The sequence below is a fragment of the Cicer arietinum genome, chromosome 1 (assembly GCF_000331145.2).
Source record: "Cicer arietinum cultivar CDC Frontier isolate Library 1 chromosome 1, Cicar.CDCFrontier_v2.0, whole genome shotgun sequence".
NCBI lineage: Eukaryota > Viridiplantae > Streptophyta > Magnoliopsida > Fabales > Fabaceae > Cicer > Cicer arietinum.
Window position 1 is genome coordinate 10733686 of NC_021160.2, and position 25788 is coordinate 10759473.

A 25788-nucleotide genomic window follows, 5' to 3' on the forward strand; every position below is an offset into this window, starting at 1 on the left:
AAATAAAATACAAATATGAATATTTATTATAATTAATGATATAATTAATTATCAACATCGAGATTTAGGAAAATATTAAAATTTTAAATACGCCAACATACAATGAAACTAATTTTATTTTTCATAAATATCATTTATTTATTTACTTATATTTTAAATTTTGATTGTTTTACACCATTGTTGCTCTAAACTATTTATTGTATGTTTAGGACTAAGTCAATTATTTGTTATCATATGGGACGAAGCCAATAAAAATATTTCTTAATTGTTTACTAACGTACTGTCAAAACAATTGTTCACTAACACACCAATTCATCTTTACATTATAATAAAGCAAACATGATAAATTGGCAAGTTTGACATGTGTCAACAAACTAGAGTGTTAAGAAAATATAAGTTTCTATTAATAGAAATAATACGTGTTTATTCTTGAGAAGTTAATGGCCAATTAAAAAAATAAAAGGAATGAATTAAAAACCGTACAATTTAATGGTCAATTAAAAAATTAAAAATAAAATACAATACACCACGACTTACAGTTTTTTCATGTATCCGTTGAGAAGTTAATGGCCAATTAAAAAATAAATTAAAAATAAAAGATTTTTTTAAGACAAAAATAAAACTTCGAAATGCAGAAGTGAATGACCAATTAAAAATAAAATATAATGCACGACCTGACATTTCATATTTCACGGTTGAGAATTGAGTGGTCAATTGAAAGGTAATCTATACAATATAATATCTCTTTTTTTAGAATAAAATTAAACTTATGTTACACGACTTTGTACATGCGTCAGTTGAAAAGTTAGTGGCCAATTAAAAAAATAAAAGAATAAAAATTAAAAAGAATGGATTAAAAATACACTACACCACTATTTGAGGTTTAACTGTTGAGAATTTAATGGCCAGTTAAAAAAGAAGAATAACAGCAAAATACAGTCACTAACACCACGACTTCACAGTTTTTGTAATTGTTTTTTAAACACTACTTTAGCAACCACCCGCTTCAAATTAATTTAATTAAAAAAATTATTTTATTTTACGAATTCTTTTAATACTCCGTTAACCGTCTATCTTTGGTACTTTCTCATTTCTTGCGTCTCCCTTATAAATATCATTCATATTATCTATGTATACACAATTCTTTTAAGCTTTCTTTATCAAAGCTTTCTTATTCATCTTTATCCAATGTCTGGAACAAAAATCATATTTTGTTGCATCAATTTCTCCAAGAAATGAGTCATGGAATTTGGTTGTTAGAGGTGTGCGAATGTGGTTTTTGTCTTGATCTCCTCAACTTTAAACAAAACTTTTATGTAATGGAGATAGTACTGAGATTAATATTCGTGAGCTTTTATTTATCGAATTAAGATTTATATTGTTTTGTTATGCATATATATATTTTGTATTGTTTATGTTTCTTAATTTTGTATGTGTATATGTATATTTCTATCATCTTATATGACATTTGTCTTAATAACTCCGATTTTAAATTCACTCATAAATAGTTAACAAATTGTACATTTGTATATTTATATTTCTATTCTCAAGATTTGTCTTAAATAATTGTTGCCCGTCCTAATAATTTTGATTATAAGTTGTCTAATAAATAATTTATTTAATTAAATATAAAATTTATTTATAGCCATGAATTCAATTAAATTTTCAGAATATTGAAGAGAAAAATAATAATTTATTTAAGAAAATATAAAATTTATGTAGGAATTAAAGAAACAATTCACTTCATCGATTTCAAACACTATTTTATCAAATTTAAAAACTACTATACTATACATTTTATATTCTAAATTTATTATTAAATATCACGCAAATTATTTTTCTTTAGTATTTTGTGAGTAGTACTAAAATGAAAGATATTTTGCCCACTTATACAGCAAAGGCTGAATAATAAAAATAAAAATTCATTATTAAGTTACTTACTCATCTTTACATTTACTTATTTTACTTATTTTATATATGTCCATGTCCATTATTTTAAAAATTCTTATTTAATCTAATCTAATTATTTAATATTTTTTAATAATTATTGTTTTTATTTGTTTAAAATTAAAAGTATTATTTTGTAATAAGTTTTTTGGAAAGAAATAAGATTCTTTGTAGAATTCAAAAATAAGGCATGGTGTTGGAGTCATACTTTTCATCAATAACATTGAACATATAAGAAAGTAGTTTTTAAGTTAAGTTATAATTAGATTTTTTTTTTAATTTTTTTATTTTAAAGTATTTTTTTTAAGTCAACTTATTTTTTTAATATCAATAAAATAAAATTTATAAAATTTGATATATATATATATATATATATATAAACTAATATAATAATTTATTTATTAAAATCGTTGTTTCCGTGCGGGTTACGAGTTTTATTTAGAATAAAAATAAAAACATACATACAAATGATCGTTTAAGACTAACATACATTAATGCATTAAAAAACGAACAAAAGGGGACGGTATTGTTTATGATAATGGAAATTAACAATAGTCGATTAAGGTAAATTAATAAAATTATCATTTTTTATTTAACATATTTTTAATCAAGAGTTTAATTGGCATACAATATAGTATAATATTTTTTACAATATTAACACATCATAACACTTCATTAACATGACTTTAGAGATGATTAATTATGCTAAACATCGAACAACTCTAATAATCTAATGGTTGTGATTGTTTGACGGGATAAAAACTATTTACACTTGTCGTATATACAAATTAAATTCTTAATTATATATACAACATTAGAATATAAGAATGTAAATAGTGAGTGCATACAAAATTTGGCTAATATAAAGTAAAAAGTTGGTAAAATGACAAAATTAATTATTGAAATTATTAACCACATATGATTGGTCATGCATGTGCATATAATATGAATCATTAATTTAAGGAGACTTCTATATACATATCATCTATGAATGAGTTTGACCATATTTCATATTTAACCATCAACTATCATTCAACTACTATCGTTAAAATTATTATAAATAAATTATAATTTTATACTAGTTGAATGATTTTAAAATAAATAATTTTTTAACTTTTTTTGGTTCATAATTATTTTTATGTAATAATTTTTTTTATATTTGATGAATTCATAATGAAATAAAAATTAATGATTTAATTCAAAACAAATTAAAAAATTGAAATGCAACTCATAATTGAAAATCAAAATTTAAAATTTAAAACTAAAAACTCAAAATTCAAATTGATTTTAGTTTTTGAAAATTTCATAACATAAAACCAAAATTCACCTCAAACATGATGTAAAGTATGCTCCCCCAGCATAACTATGATCTCAATGTTTATCTATAAATATTGAATGGTGACGATACCCATGTCTTATACTACCATTAGCAAAAACCAACAAAACACTCCACTTGATCTTTATATTGTCAAAAGACTTTTCATACAAGTATCCGTGCATAGATCAACTATAAATTTCATGGAGCTTAAATTCTCTTATAGGTCCTTAGAGAATCGAAGAATGCTCTATATGTTCCAAATGAATGGAGCAAGTTTTGACAAATTTTCTCATTCCCTTGTATGTTTAGTATTTACAGCTGATGAATTTTCTCTCTCATGTTTGAAGCATGAGAAGCTACAATAACCTTAACCTTATGAACAACCATTATATTCTTTATCAATTGAGTGTTGATTAATTACACTTTGAAAAATAGTAATACACTTACATGCATCTTGACTTCACTCAGATAGCACACTTGCTCTATAAGAGGTTGGTTTGTTCTTCTGGTTGCAAATGTTAAAAGGTGGATTTATGAAGGTCGTTTGTCATTCCACAATGGTTGTTGGAAGAAAATATTATTGTCTTGGGTTTTGATTTTTTGAATTTATATTGTAAGACTAGTGACTTTTATATGATACAATACTACATGTGTTTTACATCTCTTCACATAACATAGATAATAAATAAAATGATAACTAGAGAGCAATATATTATATGTTTTTATCAAGCCGCCTAAATATTTCTTCGTATCATAAGAAAAAAAATACTATGATAGGACATGTTAGCATCAAATAACATTCAACATGGTATAAGCTTTTCTGGGTACAAACATGGGATAATGTTTTACTTTTTAACAATTTTTGTAAAGATAAAATATATATACAATTATTTAAAGGATTACAATTAATGAAAGTAGCTCAAGTTCGGTCTAAGCAAAGTTTTATTTTTAAGAGATATTAATTTTTCTTTGCATTATGCACACAAGAAAGTTGAGGTTATAAGAAAGTTGAGGTTATACATGATGCAAAGAAAAATTCATATCTTTTAAAAAAGTTTTTTTTGGATGAGAAACAATGATGGCTCTTGCAAAGATAGGTAATATTTTATGTTTTTTTTTTTACAATGCAAGGGATAAATATTCTAGTGGGTTATGTGTCATAGATGAGCATGTACCATGCTTCAAGTTGAGTCTTCAAATGTCCAACAATTACACCGGAAAAAAAAAATTATATATTGAATATTCAACAATTACACCCGAAAAACAAATTATATATTGAATATTCAGTAGTAATAAATAAATGACAACACAAGTTAACTATATGTAAACTCACTTTTGATACTATTGGAAATTATGAGCAAGAAATTGGTTGAGATCTAATGTGATTTGAAGGCCACAACCCTTGAACAATAAATTTGATTGGTGTATTGAGTTTCTATAGAAACTTTAAAGTTGGTTGTGCACAATAGATTGTTGGTCATTGTTAGACTAGCTTGTAATAGTCATAAGCACCATTGTTTGTGCTAACTAGTAATAAAATAAAATAAAAGCATGAAACACAACATTTTTTATATGTGAAGAGACTCAACAAATAACTCAAGCAATTAACAATGAATAATAAGGTGCAAATACAAATAAAGTGAACTTCCATTTAAATAGGTATAATTTTGTTGGTAGTGTCTTGTGAAGGTAAACAATGTGGGTGTTTTAGAGTTTGCATATTTAGAATCACTCAATTTTACATTTCAATTGAAATAAAAAAATAGGATGAAAAAAAACATGGAAAAACATGTGTCATGTTTATACCATTCATACTTACAAAAGACTTAAAGTTTAAGGCTCCTTTCGGCAATTACTACATTCAAAAATGTTTATTTATTTATTTTATATTTAGTGAATTTATAATGAAACGAAGTAGAAAGAATGATTTAATTTTTTGTTTTTTTTTAAAAAAAAAAACTGAAATTCAACTCACAATTAAAAATTCAAAACTGAAAAACTCAAAGTTAAAATTGCTTAAAACAAAAATCCACTCCGAACATAAATCTTAAGTATGCCCCCTCGTCATAACTATGATCTCAATGTTTGTCTATGAGTATGGAACGGTGATGGTACTCATGTCTGGTACCACCATTAGCAAAAGTTAAGAGAACAATCCACTTGATCTCTACATCGTATCTTTTGATACAATGATCTCTGCACGGATCAACCATAAATTTCATCGAACTTAAATTTTCTTTATGAGTTGGTCGCTTGGTCAAACCATACGCTCTAATTTGGTCATGCTAAAACATTATCTCTTGTATCACTATTAGGGAAAAACTACGTACGAAAAAATTTACCCACACACCCATGGATATGTGATCCATGGTAGAGCTTGACCAAAATCTATATTATATATTGAATTTCTAGTTGGAAGTATGCAACTTAAACATATAAAAAATTGCAAACACAACAATATAAAGAATTCGATGGAACTCTTTGTCTTGCTCGCACAAGAGATGGGCCAATGCCCGATATGTGTATTTTATAATCCTACTACAAAAGAATTCGAGGTTATTCCAACTAGCCCTTTCAAGTATCGGTCATCAATATTGACACTTTTTTAATGACTTCTCATAATTTTAGTTATGAGACCATGTTAGAGATTACTATAAGGTAATTCAATGGTTGAACTTGTTTTCTATAACCGAAGTAGAAACATAATATAACCCGCACGTTGCACGGATGTAATTTTTAAACGAATGTAATTTTTAAAATATTCTTTTAGTATAAATTGTTTTTTAAAGTTTGAAGGTGATATTTATGGTCTATAAATATATTAATCTGATCGATCGAAAAAAAGATTTCAAATTTGTAAGTTTTTTAGTTTATAAAAATAGTGGTTGTATAACAAAAGAATAAGTGGAATGGAAAAAATTATAATAAAATGAGTGATTTTCACTCTAAAAACTATGATTAAAAAAAGATGAGTTAGTGTATGTATACACAATTAAAAAGATTTAAATCAAATGAGTGATTTTAACTCAAAAAATATTATTAAAAAAAAGATGAGTGATTTATATACATTTTGTTTTGTTTTAAACATTCAATCATTATAGAATATTTTCTTCTTATAAAAAATACAATATATACTTTGCAATAAATACAATATATACTTTGCAATCATTGATTTGAGATATATTTGTAAGCATTGATTTTTATATGATCATTATTTTTATTTTTATTTTACTCTTTATCTAGAGTACTATTATTTTTTTATTCTTCTTTTGACGGCTAAATGTCACAAGCGGCCCATTAATTTAATTTCAGTTAACATTTTAGTCTTTTATTTTTTTTTTATTTTTTTTTTCTGATTTGGTCATTTATTTTAATTTTAAGTGACAATTTGATCTTTTATGTTTGAAAATGTCAACAATGTTATCCTTTTTTTTTTTTTACAAAAATTCATCAAAATTTTCAAACAAAACCCATGAAATTAATTATCATCTTCAATATAATGCAAATTTCATCAAATTCATAACTTAAATCTTTAAATAAACTTATATTTTTATTCTTTATTCGATGAATTTGATGTTGTTGGAGATGAATATTATGTCACATAATATTATAATATATTAAAACAGACTTATTTACATGTTATGTCACATAACTCTATTTGTGCCACTTCACTTATTTACTTAGTTGTCATAGTTAGAATATCTTCTCTTTCTATTCTTCATATACTACACAATTTCATTTCATCAACAATAAAAAAATATTAATAATAGCTCATAATGCAATAAATGTTTCTCTATCATCTATTTATCATTTATTAAATGTGAATTTATTTCGTAACCATTTCCAAAATAAGTTCAATTTTTTTTGGCTAAACCAACATTCAATAAGACACATACCACAACCTCAAGACATGAACCATTTTTTAGTTAACTTTCTCTCCAATTTGAGTATAAAAAAATTGCTTTTGTGGTGTTTGATGAAATGCTACTAATATTTATATCATTTGAGTAACTGATTTCTCTCCAATTTGAGTATAAAAAAATTGCTTTTGTGGTGTTTGATGAAATGCTACTAATATTTATATCATTTGAGTAACTGACTTTGGTATATTTTTCTCCTTCACGACCATCTTCTTTTCCTTTTTCCACAGGAGATTGCTAGCCACTGGAAATGCGTGTTCCATTTTATGCCTAATATATAGTTACATAATTTTTATGTTGTCTTTTATTTACAATATCAATAATAAAAAAATCTAATTCATTTCATTTATGTCGATATCAATTATTGATGTTCAATTCAACAAACCGTATGTTATACTTCAAATTTTCTGAAATTGATTATGTTGTCATATAGTAATTTATAAGGAAAGTATTCTCCCAATTGGAGGTTTATGAGTTTGGTTAGCAAGATTTCAACTTGTATACAACTTGACTTGTCAACTTCACACATATCTATTATAATATATTAAAATAGACACTCAAACCACTCATTTGACACAATCACATTTTATGTCACATAACTCTATTTGTGTCACCTTACTTATTTACTTAGTTGTCATAGCTAAAATATCTTCTCTTTTTATTCTTCATATACTACACAATTTTATTTCATCAATAAATAAAAATTCAACAATAAAAAACATTAATAATAGCTCATAATGCAATAAACGTTTCTCTAGTATCTATTTATCAGTTATTAAATGTGAATTTATTCCGTAATCATTTTCATGTAAGTCCAATTTTTGTTTGCTGAACCAAGATTCAAGAAGATATGATACCACAACCTGGAGACATGAAGCATTGTTTACGCTAATTTTCTCTCTAATTTGAGTTAAAAAAAAAAAATACTTTTCTGGTGTTTGATGAAATGCTACTAATGCTTATATTTATTTAAGTAACTGACTTTGGTATATTTTTCCCCTTCATGCCCATCTTTTTTTTCACAGGGGATTGCTAGCCATTGTAAATGCGTGTTCCATTTTATTCCTAATATTTAGTTACATAATTTTTATTTTATCTATCATTTACAATATCAATATTAAAAAAATCTTTCATTTACAATATCCAATTAAGGAATAATAACAACAACACATATGTCTACATGATAATTTGAAACATTTAATCCATGTTTTTAACTTTACACCCTCAAAATCAAAATTTCAAATATTTCTTTTTGCGTTATAATTGAATCATAAGTGACATTATATTTATTGTTTTTGGCTCATATAACTCAACAAAAAAGATCTGCTGACACAAGAGACATGTGAGGTGACGATGAACAGATGGAAGCTACAAATTAGGTTTTAACCAAATATTTTAGATTTATCACACGTTTATAAATTGTTATTCCATTATGACAAGTCAAATTTACGAGGAAACAATTATTTCCTCAATCTCATTTTAAATACCTCATTTGTCATTTCTTTTTATCTCAAATTATTTGTCATTTTACAATACCAATACAGTATTAATTATTTTTTTTCACTAATACTTTTATTTATTATATTTCAACTTATCAAAAAATTTCACTAATTGCAATTAATAAAAATATTTGAGCAAATGAAACATTTTATCATTGAAATCAAATCAACTAATCAATTGCTAAAGAATTGTACACATTTTAAAGGAGATATTTAAATGAGACGAGGGAAATACTTATCTTGAAGAGTGATTTTGCTTTTCACACTAATACAATGAAAACAAAGTATTTACCATATTCCATAATTATTCTATTCTAAATGCACAATTTTCATAATTGAATTTAATTAATATTTTTTTTTAAGTTGCACTTATGTTATACATTTGTTTTAGTTCAAACTTTTTCCTTTAAGATATCTTATTATCGTAGAAAGAAAAGTTCTTCCTACTATCAATTCAAATAATTCATCCATTTGTTAATTTATTTAGCTGCCTTGTGAATTTTATATATGCTAATGTCACTTTTAATGTTTTTCAAGTTATTCTTCTGTGACGTGGGTAGCACTTTATTGTCAATTTTCTTTCTTATAATTCATACATCTAATTAACTATTATTATTTTGAGATGATATTTATAAATAGAATTGTGTACAATAAAATTATAAATATAACTATTGTGGTTGATTTGATATCTAAGTAATTGCATTTATGCTACTAAGATATAATATTTGTTGAATAAGAGTGTTAATTCACGAAACAAAATGAAAAATGAGACTTATAAATGATTAATTCTACAGGAGACTTATAAATTATATATACCATATAATTTCTAATGGTTACTAATTTTTTAAAAATAAATATCAAGACACCCGCGTAATATGTGGATTGAGATCTAGTTATAATTATTATCAAGTATATGAAAGCTTGAGAAATTATCAGATAATAAATCATATGAATCAAGTATATGTCAAATTTTCATATACTTTTAAATAAAACTAAATTAAACTTACATGATTTAAATTAAAAAAAAAAAAATTATACGAAAATTGAATCAAATATTTAAGCCAATTATAATTTAATTGTATAATTAAAAAAATTACAAAATTGTGAATACAATGACATTTAGATTTCGATGAATTTGATTAGTTGTTAGAGTTTCATTATTCTTGAAAAATTTAATAAAATTGGGGGGGATTGCTAATATAATTTAAAGGCGTACCATGTCTTCCAAATTTCAAATATTTATATATCATGTCTACCTAATGGTCCCATAAATAACTTTCCAATTTAATCATGCCTATTTGATGAGCCCCAGCCTGTAAAAATCAAAAGACTTAAAAATTATATCCATCTAAGCAATAAATAAGTAGATACCCACCAAATAATATTTTTGTCCTGATTTACCATTATGAAGCATCCAATCTAATTACCCCTTTGGAATATGTCAAACTATATAGTAAAGTAAATTAAGGTCCCAAAAGTAAGAAGTTGGTAACTGCTTACTTTTATGTGAGGTCATGGTAAATTATTAAAAAAAAAAAGGTTACATAATCTAAAATGATCATAGAAGGTGTTATGTGTATGATCCAATATCAAAATGTCTCTAAACCTTTTCTTATCAAATCTTAGTTAACATCACTTCTTTCCATGTCTCTCCCTCTCATAACCTTATTTAAATGGACACTCACCTAGAATTCTTTTCCACAACAGCTTCACACTAACCTTAGAACCTCAAAAACTTGTCACAAATATGACAAGAAAATCTATTGTATGTTCCTTTCTTCTTGGGGTATCTTGTTTCATTGTAATTGGTGTTTATGGTGAGAATATGCTTTCTAGGACAATTTCTAAGGGAAACTATCATGATGCAATACGTGGATTGCATTCATTTAAGACATCTTTAACAAGACATGACTCCATTGCTTCAACAACTTCATCATCCTTCTCACCTTCTCCTTCTTCTCAGCCAACTGAGGTAATTCAATCATAATATGTGTCTGTTGTCCGACATCGGTTAGTGTTTAACATTGACACGACACTCACACGTAGATACATTCAATTTTTCAAATTATTATCGGTGTCAACTTGTTAGTATATGTGTCTAGTGTTTGTGTCTGTGATTCATAGTTTCGCCTTTAGTTGAGTCCATTTTTCATAGGGAAAAAGTATCAAATGCTTGATGTTTTGTTTTTATGTGATATAGGGTATGAACAATCCAAAAGAATACCATGTGACATCTTATGGTGCAGACCCAACAGGGACTTCAGATAGCACAGATGCAATACTTGCAGCCATAGCAGATGCAGCAAATGGTCTAAGTGAAGAACATTTGATGGAAGGCATAAGAAACCTTGGAGGTGCACAGATCAATCTTGAAGGTGGAAATTACTTGATCAGCAGGTCAATCAAGTTGCCGGAAGCCGGTGTTGGAAACCTCATGGTATATGCCTGCACAAACTCTTAATTTGATAACTTACATTCACATAATTTTTCATGAGTAATGGTATCCGAATATCTCTGCGTACAACAGCAGAGACTAGTTCTCCAGCCTAGTAAGATGACATAGGAGGGAAATTCCTCAGGAGTTTTTTTCAACTTTGCTGCATTTCAATAGGAAGAAATGTTGCTTTTTGAACAATATACTTGATGCTTACTATATGAGAAGTATCTACCAAAGTTTACATACCCTTCATTATTTTTTGACAATTGGCAGTGTTTTAAGACTTTATTGCCTGATTTGATTTTTGAGAGAAATTAGTAGTCACAATTTAGTATAAGTTAGTCATGGTGGCGAAGCAGTTGGTATAACTAGATCAACAAAATAAGTATGACTATTTTGTATTCATATATTAGAAAAGTATTTTCCTTATTAAGATATTAGAAAAGTCAAGCCAAACCAAACTAACACTTTTTATTTGTTTACTCAATACAGCATTCAAAATAAATCAAAATATTTGACAGGCCAAATTGATTTATTTATTGTTTTAATTGATGAAAAAACAGATACATGGTGGAACAATAAAAGCCTCAGATAATTTTCCTGAAGAAGGGTACATTATTGATTTATCACCCTCATCAAATTCATCTTCATCATCCTACAATTTTGAGTACATAACTCTGAAAGACCTGTTATTGGATTCAAAGTATAGAGGAGGAGGAATTTCAGTAATAAATTCAGTTAGAACAAACATAGAGAATTGTTACATTACACATTTCACAACAAATGGAATATTAGTAAAAAGTGGACATGAAACATACATCAGAAACTCATTCATTGGTCAGCATATTACAGCCGGCGGCGATCAACAAGAAAGAAACTTCACAGGCATAGGAATAAACCTTCAAGGTAATGATAATGCTGTCACAGATGTTGTGATTTTCTCTGCTGATATTGGAATCTTGGTTACTGGTCAAGCCAACACATTTTCTGGTATACATTGTTACAATAAAGCCACTGGTTTTGGTGGCACTGGAATTTATTTGCAACTTCCTGGTTTAACTCAAACAAGGATTGTGAATTCTTATATGGATTACACAAGCATTGTTGCTGAAGATCCTGTTCAACTTCATATTTCAAGTACCTTCTTCCTTGGTGATGCTAATATTGTCTTCAAATCTATCCATGGTGTTGTTAACGGTGTTACTATTGTTGATAACATGTTCTCTGGTTCAAATCAAGGTGTTGAAATTGTTCATTTGGATGAATCAAATAACAGTAATTTTCATGAAATAGATCAAGTTGTTGTTGATAGGAACATTGTAAGGGGAATGAAATTAAAGGCTACAGTTGCAAAAATGAGTATGGAAGGGAATGGAAGTTTATGGAATGTTGATTTTAATAACATTCTTATATTTCCTAATCTTATTAAAAATGTTCAGTACTCATTAAGTTCTGTAGGAACTACTTTTCCTAATCATGCTTTGAGGAATGTTTCGGATAATAAAGTTGTGATTCAAACCAATGAAGCTGTTGTTGCTAATGTTTTTGTCACGGTGGATCAAAGCGGGGTGAGTTGAAGAAGTTTTCATTTCTGAGTGAAGAGGCAAAATGTGCATCAGCTTAGAGTAAATTTAGCATTATACTAAACATTGTCATAGGTTTTTAAGAAGATTTAGATTTTATTGAATCATCACAAACTGTTGTGTAAGTGATGGTTAAGTATTTGATAGAAGATATAGATTTTCAACAGCTTGGTTCATAAAACTGGACCTAGGTTGAATTGCATCTATTTGAAAAAATAGTTTTATAAAATTTGAATATGATGTTATTTATTCACATAAGATGGCTAATATGAATAATTCAAATAATTACTTATTGAAACATCATTATATATGATTTTGTATGAGAGGCTATTGATGCCTTTATATATTTATTTGATTTGATGGGATTTTCATACTCTTCTTTCTCAAAATTAAGTTTAACAGGTTTGGTTAGATTAAATTGTGCAAGGATCATAAGTTTTAGGTGGCGTAATTGAAAAAATTAGCTGATAATGTTGAAGTGTATAAAGTGTACATTTGAAGTTTTGGCGTCACAAAATAGAAAATGAACAAGTTATACACATATAAATAATAAATAAATAAAATTAAAGAAATTTTTTTCTCTCATCCAAAGTCTTTTAAAAAATTTCTAAATTTTGTTCAAATTGACTAATTCAAGCATATATTTTACATATTTGCACTGTCTATTTATATATTTTTGTGTATTTGATAATATGAAGAGTGAGAGAAGAAATGCAAATAATAGGTGATAGATATAGTTGAGTCTTCAAATTTTTTATAACTCAAACTTTATTAAAAAAGTTTAATTGGTCCCGAGCTTGAAATTTTGTTAACCAACTTTGATGCCAATACAATTTAGTTGAAAATATTTCAAAATATAGAGTTTATATTATTTAGTTAAAAATATGTTACTAGAGACTTAATATTTAAAGAAATTAAAAGGAATATATGCTACTTTTCATTTCGAATAAAACTTCAAAACTGAATAAAAAAGAAGAAAAAAATTAACAAGAAAAGAGAAAGGTGAATCTAGAAAGAGCATTTTCATTTTAGCCCAAGCCCAACTGCGAAAACTGTGTCACCTGGATTTTAAGTAGGCAAGCCAATATTTGAAAATGCAAAAAAATAAGATAAGAGTATTCTACCATGCACCTCTACACATAGATGTGTCTTTCCTTCGATTAATATAAAAATATATTTTTTTTTTTAATTTTTTATAAAATCTTCTATTTTTTACCACTCATTTTTTTACTCCCACTTTCGAATATTTTCAAATTTTGTAAATAAAAAAAAAAGTTAGTGATACACAAATTTTTCATACCTTCAAAATGAAAATTTTCAAAATTTTAAAAATTTCGAACAATTCAAATATTTTGAAATAGAAAATTTCAAGCAATCTGAAACTTTCGAAATAGAAACTTTTTTGAAACTTTCCATATTTAGAAACTTCTAAAATTTTCCGGATTTAAAAATTTTCAAAATATTCAAAATGTAGTTTTATTTCAAAAATTTAAAACTTCTAAAATTATTAATTTTAAAATTTATGATAAATAATTAAAAAAGTAAAATTATCTTTGATTAAACAACGATAGGTTAAGATCTATGTGTAGGGTAGAATACTCACAAAGTTGTGATTTATGCCTAGTGCCTACCCTCGTTCCATGGCACCAGTTTTGGGTTGTAATTATAAGTTTTCCTTTATTTTTGACAAAATATTTTTTTAATTAATATTTGTTATAAAGAAAAATATATTTAAAAAATGAAAACTTGTATACGTTTTCAAAAATAATAAAAATGTCAAAAAAATTATAATATATTTGAAAGTTTACTTTTATTAATTATTATTTCTTTATAATAAACATTCATTTTAAAAATGTCTTATCAATAAAATTAAATACGCATTGTATAAAATAAAACACACTGCAGCAGCAAGAACAATAATAACATGCTAAATAGTATCTCTAGTCCCTTAACTTAATTTCAGACAATTTGATATTTTATGTTTTAAAATGTCAACAATGTTATCATTTTTTTTCCAAAAATTAAAAAATTCATTAAAATTTTCAAACAAAATTCGTAAAATTAATTATCATTTTCAATATAATGCAAATTTCATCAAATACATAACTCAAATATTTAAATAAACTCATATTTTCATCTCCAACAACATCAAATTCATAAAATAAAGAATGAAAATATTAGTTTATTTAAATATTTAAGTTATGAATTTGATGAAATTTACATTATATTGAAGATGATAATTAATTTTATGATTTTTGTTTGAAAATTTTAAATTTTTATAAAAAATAAAAATATTGTTGACATTTTAAAATATAAAAGATCAAATTATCGCTTAAAATTAAAATAAATAATTAAATTAAAAAAATGAATTATTAAAATATTAACTAAAATTAAATTAAAGAACCGTAAATATTATTTAGCCATAATATTAATAATAACAACAACTTTGAAGTTTTTTTTAGTAGATCCTTTAAAGTTAATGTTGTACATTTGTGATAATATTAAACTAAATCAACCTTGTAATATTTAAAGAGAAAAGATAAGGCTAGACTTGGTTAAGTATTTTATTATGCATATGCAGCCAAAACTAGCACATAATTCCATTCAAATCCCTCGAGATCTGGTCCCACTCCAAGTGACCAAGACTATATCCCTAATTCAAATCCCTCATAGTTTCTTTTAAACTATATCCTGTTCAACATGAGGAATTGAGATGCTTGCAACAGGATGAGAATCACACTAGCTTAACAAGAACACCTTCTCATGGGTTTTCTTTGTGTGATACATACATTATTCGAGAGGCGTCTATTGTAGACATACTTACTCGAAATCTTTTAATTTAATTTTAGATAATATTTTAATTTTTTATCTTTTTCATTTTATTTGGTCTTTTATTTAATTTTATTACAAAAATTTAAAAATATAAATAATAAAAATATGAGTTTATTTGAATTATAAATTTGATGAAATTTGCATTATCTTGAAGATAATAATTAATTCTATGAGTTTTGTTTGAACATTTTGATAATTTTTTGTAAAAATGATAACATTGTTAATATTTTAAAACATAAAAGATCAAATTGTTTACTTAAAATTAAATAAAGGACCAAATCGAAATGAAAAAAAAAAAAGATAAAAGACTGAAGTGATATCTAAAATTAAGTTAAAGGATCGTAGAAGCAATTATACTTTTATTGTATTTAGGCAAAAATTTGTATGTGCCCTTTGTTGGAATAATTTTTATTAAATATTTTATTTAATTATCATATTTCAATATTACTATGTAAACACATATTTTTGTTTAATTATATTAGTTATTTATTAATTAAGATTTTGAATGGATTAGTGATGAAATTAAATAATAAAGTTAATTAAATTTCTTATTGAATAATTAATTAAATATTTAATTAATTGATATGGATTCAATATTTGATTGATTCATTTGAGAATAATAAGAGTCTTAATTGGCTATCAATATATATATATATATATATATATATATATATAGGCTATGATTTCCAATAAATCAACATGACATGTTGCCTCTTATTCTCAAGTGTTTAAGCAATAAAGAGTCTAGATTGAGGAAGAATCACAAATTGAATGTTCATCATCTCTCTTTTAAGTATCAAATCAATTGTTTAAAGATTATTCATGATTGTTATTAAAAGACGAGCAATTGTGAATTTAGGCATCCGTAAAACTTCATCTTTTAATAAATCAAAATATATATAAATCCTAATGAATATGCATGCCCTATATTTATTTGACTTCTATATTAAAATATGTTTATTATTTTCGGCTCTAGAATATGTCATGTGTAATTAGTGGATTGTTAATAGATTAATTCCTACATCCTTGTATATGTTGTAAAAAAAAACCTAAACTTTGGCCTAAATACACAAAATTGAATTAAGAGATTTGCACAAAGTACTACTAGATTTTGAATATTTGATTATCATGCGCACAAATAATAAACTATATAGTTGATTGTTCTGGGTTCTGACCTCAAGCAATGAAATAATTATTGAGTGTTAAAGAAATATTTAACAACATTCTAAGATATATTGATAAATTAAATAATTTCGATATAATTATTTTCTTAGTTAATAAATTAATGATTATTTTATGAATCAAATAATTATTTTAAACTATTGTATTTTATCATTTCATAGAAAAAAAAGTTAAGTTATGCACATTATGGCATGGAACAATCTTTCCATCTTCATATTCTTCTTAATTGTATTTCTTAATTCTCATTCTTAATATAGAAAGAAAAAAAAAATCCCTCAAATTACATATTTAATCTTCTAAGGCAGATGTCAATTTAACTAAGGTGGAAGTAGACTTGGTTTTACAATCATTCATAAAATATCTTTAACTTATTTTAAATATTTATAAGGTCAATTCTAAAGATTTTTTAGGTATGTTCTATTGAAAATATAATCTAACATGTTAGTTTATTTAAAAGTTTGTTATTTGATCTAATTTAAAATAAGTTAAATGATTAATAAAATAAAATAGACAACTTTTTTATATTATAAAACTTTTAAAATTTGCAATACAATAGAAGAATATGAAGAAGAGAAAAAAAATCAATAATTTAATTAATAGAATTCACATGTAACAAAAAGGATTGAAATCAATATATTGCTTTATAATCTAAACAAGAGACTACTGTTAATTTTCAAAAATAAATTAAAATAATATAAAGATGTTGTGTTCCCATTATGTAGAAAGGAGACAAAAAGAAAATGTTGTACATTTAAGTAACCTGAGGAAAAGATAGATAGAAACAAAATTGAATATAAAAAAAATATTAAAGCTATAGCATATAAACCTTATACATTATTGCTATAATAGGTAAATGCATACAACAATGAACAATCCATAAAAGTATATAATTAAACATTTTTCATCACATAAAAGTATCATTGGAGAATTCATTCATAGTTAGATCATTCAAACCAAAATCATTATCCACAACCAATCCATTAGAGACATCCATGTTACTAGTACTAGGCCTTGATGAGTTACCCAAATTTGCAATAAAATTGTTGTCCTTCCCATAATCAAATGAGTTATAACCATTCTTCTCTTGCTGAGGCACTTGAATTTGATCTTTCTTCCATGGAAGTGGCTTAGAAACTTGATGATGATGAACTTGATTGTAACTTGTGCTACTAAATTGTGGCATTATTGTTGTTGTGTCATGGTGAATTTGGTTGCTACCTTGTTGAAAGTTTAAGGTAATAGGACCTTTATGAACTCCTAGCGACGACGATGACGACGACAAATTTGAGCTAGGACAACCGGTGAATTGTTGAACAAGTTCTCTAAAATTTGTGGTATTTGCATTTAGAAGTGTGGTTGGTGTTCTCTTAGAAGCTCTAGACCTTCTTTTTATTGGTTTGGATACATTACCACCCTTTGGAGTCAATTGACCACTAGTGTTTGTGTATGAATTTGTTGGACTCAAAATCATTGTCTCTATTGGTATGGTTGTTGGAGTAGGATTTGTTGTCATCACAATTGAATCATAGAAAGGTTCCCTAGGTGGAGTTAGAGCATCATCCATGAGAGCTTGTTGTTGTTGGTAGAGTTGCATCCAATATTGGTCAGTAGAAGCAGTCATGGTATTACTCATATGTGTTTGGATTGAAATTTTTGAAGTAGGTGAAAAAATGTGATGAGGTTTAGTGATTAGTCCTTGATAACACTATCACATAGTCTTTAATTTAAACAATGAATTGAAGCTTCTTTGTTTACTTCGGTATTGTCTTTAAATATAAGATTAAATTTCTTTTTATTTATCTATTTATTTATAAGATTTTCTTTCAATTTTTAATTATTTATTTATCAATATTCTCTTATTTATTTTACATGGTTTTATGTAACCAATAATTGATACTATAATGAAAATATAAATTTAATACGACTAATTTATTTTATTTATTTTTGTGATTTAGCTTATAGGGAGGGATATACTATTATGTATTTACATAGTGTGTGCATTAGTCAATTGTCCATGGTCAAAGTAAAAATGTTCAATTTTGACTATTCTTTGATAGAGACAGAGAAGAAACTTAAAGCCAAAGAATGGTCTGCTTCCAGGAAATAACATATATATTGAAGTTAATATTAGTGACGAAATGAAAATCAATGATAACATCATTTTTGGGACTCTTTGTTTGTTATGTTGGTCCTTACTCCTTAGCATTCATGGTCAAAAAAATGTGTACTATAAAGTTGAAAATGTTAAATAAAGATCTAGCTACCCACCCACTGTGTTTACAAATCACAGGTTAAAATAATTCATCTCAAAAGAAAATAATTAAATTTAAAAGTTTAATAGAAAGAAAAATTCCTTAGTAATTACATTGATTCATAAAATATGTAATGAAAAGGATTAACAAATTAATTGACTAAAATCCTAACAAACAAACGAAAATAAGTCATTTCTGAAGTAAAAATAAAAAAAATTTAAGATATTTTTTTAAAGTATCATAAGGAATGGTTATTTTGCAACATTAGAAAGTTACTAACAGATACATGAAATCTCTACAACAATCCATTAATTTGAGACACAATTAATTAATTAAAAAAAAATCTATACATAGTTCAAAATAAATTATTTTTTTAATATTTATATCTATACTACATACAATACAATTAGAGACGATTATACATTTAATACCTACATTGAAAAATTGTTAATAATTTGACATGTGGAACCTCTCCAACAACCAATTAATTTGAGACACAAGATATTAATCTATACATACTTCTAAATAAATTTATGTTTTCTATATTCATTTGATAACAAACTAATGCAGATTTAAAAACAAACTCAAAATACCTATTTTGCCCTAAATATAAATTAACACATATTTAAAGATAAATTATTTATTTCATATTCACATATCGATTAATTAATAATTACTTTTACTTTTTCAGATATTATTTGTTATATATCTATTTTTTTATTTTTTTTAGCCTAATCAATTTCTATTTTATATGTATAAAAACTCTTTTGAAATAGTTATTATTAAAGTTGAATATGAGAAATATGATTGATTGATAATGTAATTTTTTTATATTAATAATGTATATAAATTAAATCTAATGAACAATTATATAAATTGTATAAAATATATAAAATATTTTGTATATTCTAAATTTACTTTTTGAAAAAATAATTCTGAAATAAGTTACTGTAATTTCTTACAGCTATAAATATTTAAGTTTTATTTATAAAAAAATGTTATCAATAACATTGATACTAATAATTAATTTACAATTGACTCATGTCAAATTTAAATGTCGTCCACTATATTTACAAACACGTTACTCACACACCATGGATAACAATATTTAAGTTGTCTTTATCTAATTTTTAATATTCTATTGTACCATTTTACATAAATAATTGTATTCACATTTAAATATTAATATAATATAAATTTGTCAATAAGTGAATGCTTCAATGTGCACGATACGAAAATCCTATACACATATATAATAAAATTCTATATATATATATATATATATTAATTATAACAAAATTTTTAATCTCGAAAAATGGATCGAGATGGTAAAAGCTTAAATTTTTTATTTCAAACAATGAAACAGTAAAATAACAATTTAAAATAAAAACAAATAAAATTTTAATCGAAATAAATGTTCTAAGCACTAGCGGTGCCCTACCAACAAAGAAAACAAGAACACACTAAAAAAATGCTTACACAAAAGGGACGATCGTCAAATAACAATTACTATCGTTATTATTTTCTAATCACCTAATAAATATTTTACGTGCATGACACGGGTCTCACTTTACTATATCTCTAAAATTATAACATGTTTGGAATAATTAGATATTTCTAAAATCCAATCAATCACGTAACTAATTTTAGATTTAATAACTATTAAATTTTAGTAACATTTTTGCTATTTAATTAATTAGTAATTTAATATTCTTTTTATTAAAATTATAGACTTGTTACCGTGATCAAGATTAGGATATTGAATTTTTATTAGTTTATTATTTTAATCTAAAATATTTTTAATCGAATGATTATTGTGAATAAAACATCAACAATTTTGATAGATCAATATATATGTGATGCTCTTTATAAGATGAAGATTAATAGATCTTATTTATTAAATTACAAATATAGATGATGCATATGAAGTAAATATTTTCTAATGGGTAATATTACTTTGATCCGAAAACTCTCAAAAAAAAATGTAATAAATTTTCTTTAATCTGATCTTGTTATATTGTATCTCAATTTCGGACACCTACTACCTTAGTATGCTAATGGAAAGGATATTGAATACAATTAAATACTTGTATAATTAATGATTAATCAAGATGAGATCCATCAACTCTTGATAATGAGTTTGAACATAATAAAATAAAAAAATATGGCCATTGAAATTGAATGAAAGAAGAAATGAATTACTTAAGTTATAGATTAAGTTATAGATGTTAACTTTTTAGAGTTTGACATTAATATCATGCTCTAGAGTTAACTATAATTGCAATATTATATTATTGTTCTAGTAGTTCTTGAAAGTCATATAATATTTCATGTTATCGAAACGTTAAAATGTTCTTATATATCTACCTCAATTAATATATGAATTTGATTAATCAATTGCAGATTTAGCATTGAACCTATATAGTTAGTTGGTTACACATGATAAAATATAATTGAAAATATGAAAAATTAAAATATAATAAAATATAAATATCAATTTAAAACAATGGAATTTTATATTATATTTAAAAATAAAATTTTAAAAATTAATTTTTAAAAAATATGTATGATTTTATAAATAAAAAATATAGTTTTGTTATTATATATAATCTAATAAATTATTATTTAAAATTATAAAAATATGAAAATTAAATAATAAAATTTAACAGATAAAATTATCCACTTAGTAATTATTAATAATAATAGACAAATACCAATGTCCTTCTAAAATTTGGTAGATTAAAAAATAACTAAATTCCATTAAATAAATAAATAAAAATTTAAATAAATTTATTGCTTTTAAAAGAAAATTTACATCAATTAGGATCTATAATTCATTGACAAAAGCAAACATACCAAAAAATTAACCTTACAATGTTATATTGCAGTGATTGTTTTACTAAAATTCATTTTTACCTTTTATAATTTATTTATTATAATTAAAAAAAAATTATAATAATTTTAGTTTTTTCAATACATAACAAGTTAAAGTAAATTATTTATAATTAATTTCAATTTTATAATAATTAATATTTTAAAGTAAACAATTTATATATTTATTTTAATTTAAAATAATAGAAAATATCATATTGATAAACTTTGAACTAATAAAAAATAATTTTATTTGAAATTAATTGATAAATTAATTTTAATTAAAAATCTTCTTTTATATTATTTTACATTTTAAAATTAAATTAAACATCAATTTTACTAAATATTCAATTAAATTAATTTAACATGTATGAACTAATTTTAATTTATCTAGGGAATGTTAGATTAAAAATATTTTCTATGAACTATTTTTGTCATTCCATTAATTATCCCAAATCTTTAAACCTTTTTTACTCCCTTGTGTTCATCCTCTGAAGATGGAGCAAGTTTGAGAGAAGAAATTACAAGCATTTGTTTGTTGGAGCAGTTACAATGAGGAAACTAAGATGGGTAATGGATGGTGGTGGGTTTTATGATTTAGACATTTCAACTCCAAAAACACTTGATGCATTGGTTTCTCCTGTTCCAGGTTATCCTCTCCCTTTGGGTTTATCAAGAGGTACAAGACTTTCTAGACCTAGACAACTTCAATTCATGCAACTTTTCATGTATGCTCCTCTTCTTCCATCTTTTTCACAACCTCAAGGTTTCACTCTCCAACGTGTTCTCTCTCTCCCCTTTACTGATAATTGGTATTTTCTCAACTCCTTTGCCCTATTTTGTTTATATTTTGTGAACCCCATTTTTAAAGTTTCCATTTTTATATCTTTTTGTGGCTTTTTTAGTTGATGGGTTGTTAGTGTGTGTTTGGTTCTATGTGGAGAACATTGGTTTTGATTCAATTCAGATTGTTTTAAAGTAAAGTGATTTTATGTTTGGATTTTTCCATGTTGATCAAAAAATATTGACGGTAAATATCTGGTTTGGCGGCAAAAACTACTAGCTTCAAGTTAGAATCAATTATACTATAGAGAGGCAAAATCAATTCTAGTCAAGAATTCCCAAACATTGCAAAATTGATTTTGAGTCTTCAGAATCACACTTTTGGCTCTTGCTGAAGTGAGTCCAAACATACACTTTAGTGTGTGTTTGGTAACTTAAATTGATTTTAATTGAATTTATGGTTGGACACATTCATGTAAAAGTGAGTTGAATAATATATTCATGGCTTCAATTCAAATATGGAGAGGCAAAAGCTCCAAGTTCTAGCTTGAAGTTAGAATCAATTATGTAGGCAAAATCAATTCTACTTGAGAACAACCAAACATGTAAAAATCAATTATACTTCTCTAGAATCAATCCAATTAGTTCTGTTTTAGTTTTCAAAACATAACTCCTGTTTTGTTCAGTTCATTGAGGGTGAGTTTAAGAATAGGACTGTAAGTAAAAATGGTATACTAAGTCAATGATTGTATGCAAAGTTAAATATAATTTTAGTCCCTATAATATAATATCTTATCAAGTTTAGTTCCTATCAAAATTTTCATCCATATTTAGTTACCATATGGTGATTCTGATGAATTTTTTTATTTATGTTGTAGTCCCTGAGATCAATAAATGAGAGACTAAATATGGATGCAAATTTTATAGGGACTACATTTGTTTAGTGAGTATTTAATAGGTGCTAAAACCATATTTAGCCCTTATTTGCATTAAAAACTTGGCGGTGTTAATTTTTAGTATGTCTTCATCATAATTGAACTGTGTCTGTTAATTGTTATGGGCTTTATATTGGTTGATATTCAAGTTTGAAAGTTTTGCAGGTTTGTATTTTTACTGGGTCAGTTCAATTTGCAGAAATTCATTTCCTCTGTTAAGAGCAGTGAGGAAAAACCTGCGCGGAATTCCTCTTGGTTGAAAACATTTGGGAGACACCTACGACAGAAATCTTTGTATGCGTTGGGATTATGTTCAGAGTTCCAGTTAACACCGGACGATACTTTACTTTTTGGCTTAGATTCATATGACTATACTGATAAACCTCGTGCGAAAGCTGTACTTAATCATAAAGTAAGCATTAGTTTGTATCTTATTATGAATTTCTATGTTTCTTGATGCTTTAATTCTTGAGGATTTTTAGTATTTGCTGCAAGTATAATGTTCTGGAATTCTATAGCATTGTTGTTTGACGAGGAGCCCATCTTTTAAATACGAGTCATTCCATTCTTACCACTTTATTGCAAATTTCTGTGTTGGAAACGGCAAGAGGGTGAAAGAGATAAGTGAGAGAGAGCAACCGACAAATCTTTGTATTTTATATTCTGTCGAACTCGGTTAATTTCTTTACATTTAGTGAGGTTGCTGCCAAACACCGAATAGCTTGCAGCAGAAATTTCCCACATGATGTCATCTCAAGGAGAGACAAGATTGGAACTGTATAGACAATTAGATCCAAGAGATCAAAAGTGAATAGCAAGTCGATGGATGAAACTCAAAGGACACTGAATAGTCTTTAGAAAATTTACTACGCTGTATCTCTGACCAGACTCTTGGTTATAGATGGCACAAGTAAAGAGGTTTCAGAGCACAATTGCCAGGAAAACGTTGAAGTCAGTGTCAAGGCCTTACATTCATAGGAATTATTGTACAGCTGGAGAAACCTGTTACAACAACTAGTTAACTATAACAGACTTAGACTTCGAACAGCTAACAGTTGAGCAGAAACTTAGAGTTTTTGTAATCAAACTAAGGACTAGCTTACCGAGCTTCACGAGTATATCTATCACACAGTTGATTATTAATTCTACATTAGCTATCCACAAGTATGTGGAGGTTAATCCGAATTATACTAACTACCTACTTTTATTTATTCTGTTGTCACATTTTGACATGGATTGATCATTGAAGTTGAATTTGGTTTTAAATTTTTTCACTAATACAAAATATTGTTGTGTGGTTGTAGTTTCCACATCATGATCTTACAGTGGAGGCAGTTTATCCCGGTCTTTTTATTGATAAGACTGGTAATTACTGGGATGTACCATTTTCGATGGCGATTGATCTCGCTTCTTTGACTACCAGTGACTCTTCTACTGGTTATCATTTGTCTGCGCACTACACTTCAGGGTCACCCGAGCAGTTCCAAAATATTCAAAAGCAAAATGATAGAGTACCACGCTCTCTACTTCCGGGTTTGGCCTTCAAAAGTGTCTTCTCCTATAGGAAAAACATTGATATCTGGAGAAGTGAGACTCCTAAATTGAAATTGGTTCAACCATATGATATCTTTCTTTCAAATCCTCATGTGTCTGCCTCAGGGATGATTGGTAAGCTCTCGGCTTGTTTGTAATTTTTTTTTTTTCGCAAATACATTCTAGAGTTCAAATGAAAAGGGAAGGGACACTTGGCTTTGACCTAAGATTATACTATTCCCTTGCTTAATTACTTCTGATGTTTTTGTTTCCATTTCCACTGATAAAATAAACATTAGAGAACACTATGAATGTTTTTGAAAATGAATTTTAAAAATTAATGGAATATTTTTTAAAATTTCAAAACATTTTCGGTGTTTCCGAAAATGGATTATCTCTATTTAACTACTATATTTTTTCTATCACAGCTTAAATAATATCTAACCAAATGCCATTTCAGCCACCCACATTAAAAGTAAAATTGAAAATTCATTTTAAAAAACTTCCATATGGTCTTTTCTAATGTTTATTTTATCGGTGGAAATGGAAATCGGAAAAATCAGAAGTAAACGAGTCCTAGACAGAGCCTTACAGATTTTTTTATATTGTGCTTATTATTTCTTGAATTCTTTTATGGTATAAGGTGCTGCTGCAACTGCATCTTTTGGGGAGAATTTGGCAAGAGCACAAGTAGAC

General features: G+C 25.9%; 3 protein-coding genes across 3 annotated transcripts in view; 2 read left to right on the plus strand and 1 right to left on the minus strand.

The window, feature by feature from the left end:
- The first annotated feature begins 10268 nt into the window (after window positions 1-10268).
- Window positions 10269-13014, plus strand: LOC101510189 (polygalacturonase QRT3). The gene is made up of 3 exons (XM_004487853.4): window positions 10269-10656; window positions 10885-11121; window positions 11685-13014. Exons 1-3 carry the CDS (start codon window positions 10432-10434, stop codon window positions 12696-12698), a joined length of 1476 nt encoding a protein of 491 aa, XP_004487910.1. The 5' UTR covers window positions 10269-10431; the 3' UTR covers window positions 12699-13014.
- Window positions 13015-17490: 4476 nt separating this feature from the next.
- On the minus strand, window positions 17491-18466 carry LOC101510521 (uncharacterized). Its single transcript, XM_004487854.4, has one exon. The coding sequence runs from the start codon at window positions 18349-18351 to the stop codon at window positions 17623-17625; it is 729 nt and encodes a 242-aa protein (XP_004487911.1). The 5' UTR covers window positions 18352-18466; the 3' UTR covers window positions 17491-17622.
- A 3814-nt stretch (window positions 18467-22280) lies between these two features.
- Window positions 22281-25788, plus strand: part of LOC101500046 (protein TRIGALACTOSYLDIACYLGLYCEROL 4, chloroplastic-like) — a 5995-nt gene continuing 2487 nt past the window's right edge. The window contains exons 1-4 of the mRNA XM_004487899.3: window positions 22281-22653; window positions 23725-23971; window positions 24864-25227; window positions 25736-25782. Of these exons, the coding sequence (XP_004487956.1) occupies window positions 22394-22653; window positions 23725-23971; window positions 24864-25227; window positions 25736-25782 (918 nt within the window). The 5' untranslated portion in view covers window positions 22281-22393. The remainder of the gene's footprint in view (window positions 22654-23724; window positions 23972-24863; window positions 25228-25735; window positions 25783-25788) is intronic.

Excerpts from the sequence above, each read along its gene's own strand:
- LOC101510189 (XM_004487853.4), top strand. The coding sequence starts at position 10,432 with ATGACAAGAAAATCTATTGTATGTTCCTTTCTTCTTGGGGTATCTTGT. Across the intron at positions 10,657-10,884 it reads CTTCTTCTCAGCCAACTGAG|GGTATGAACAATCCAAAAGA; the intron begins GTAATTCAATCA and ends TATGTGATATAG. Across the intron at positions 11,122-11,684 it reads CCGGTGTTGGAAACCTCATG|ATACATGGTGGAACAATAAA; the intron begins GTATATGCCTGC and ends ATGAAAAAACAG.
- LOC101510521 (XM_004487854.4), bottom strand. The coding sequence starts at position 18,351 with ATGAGTAATACCATGACTGCTTCTACTGACCAATATTGGATGCAACTC.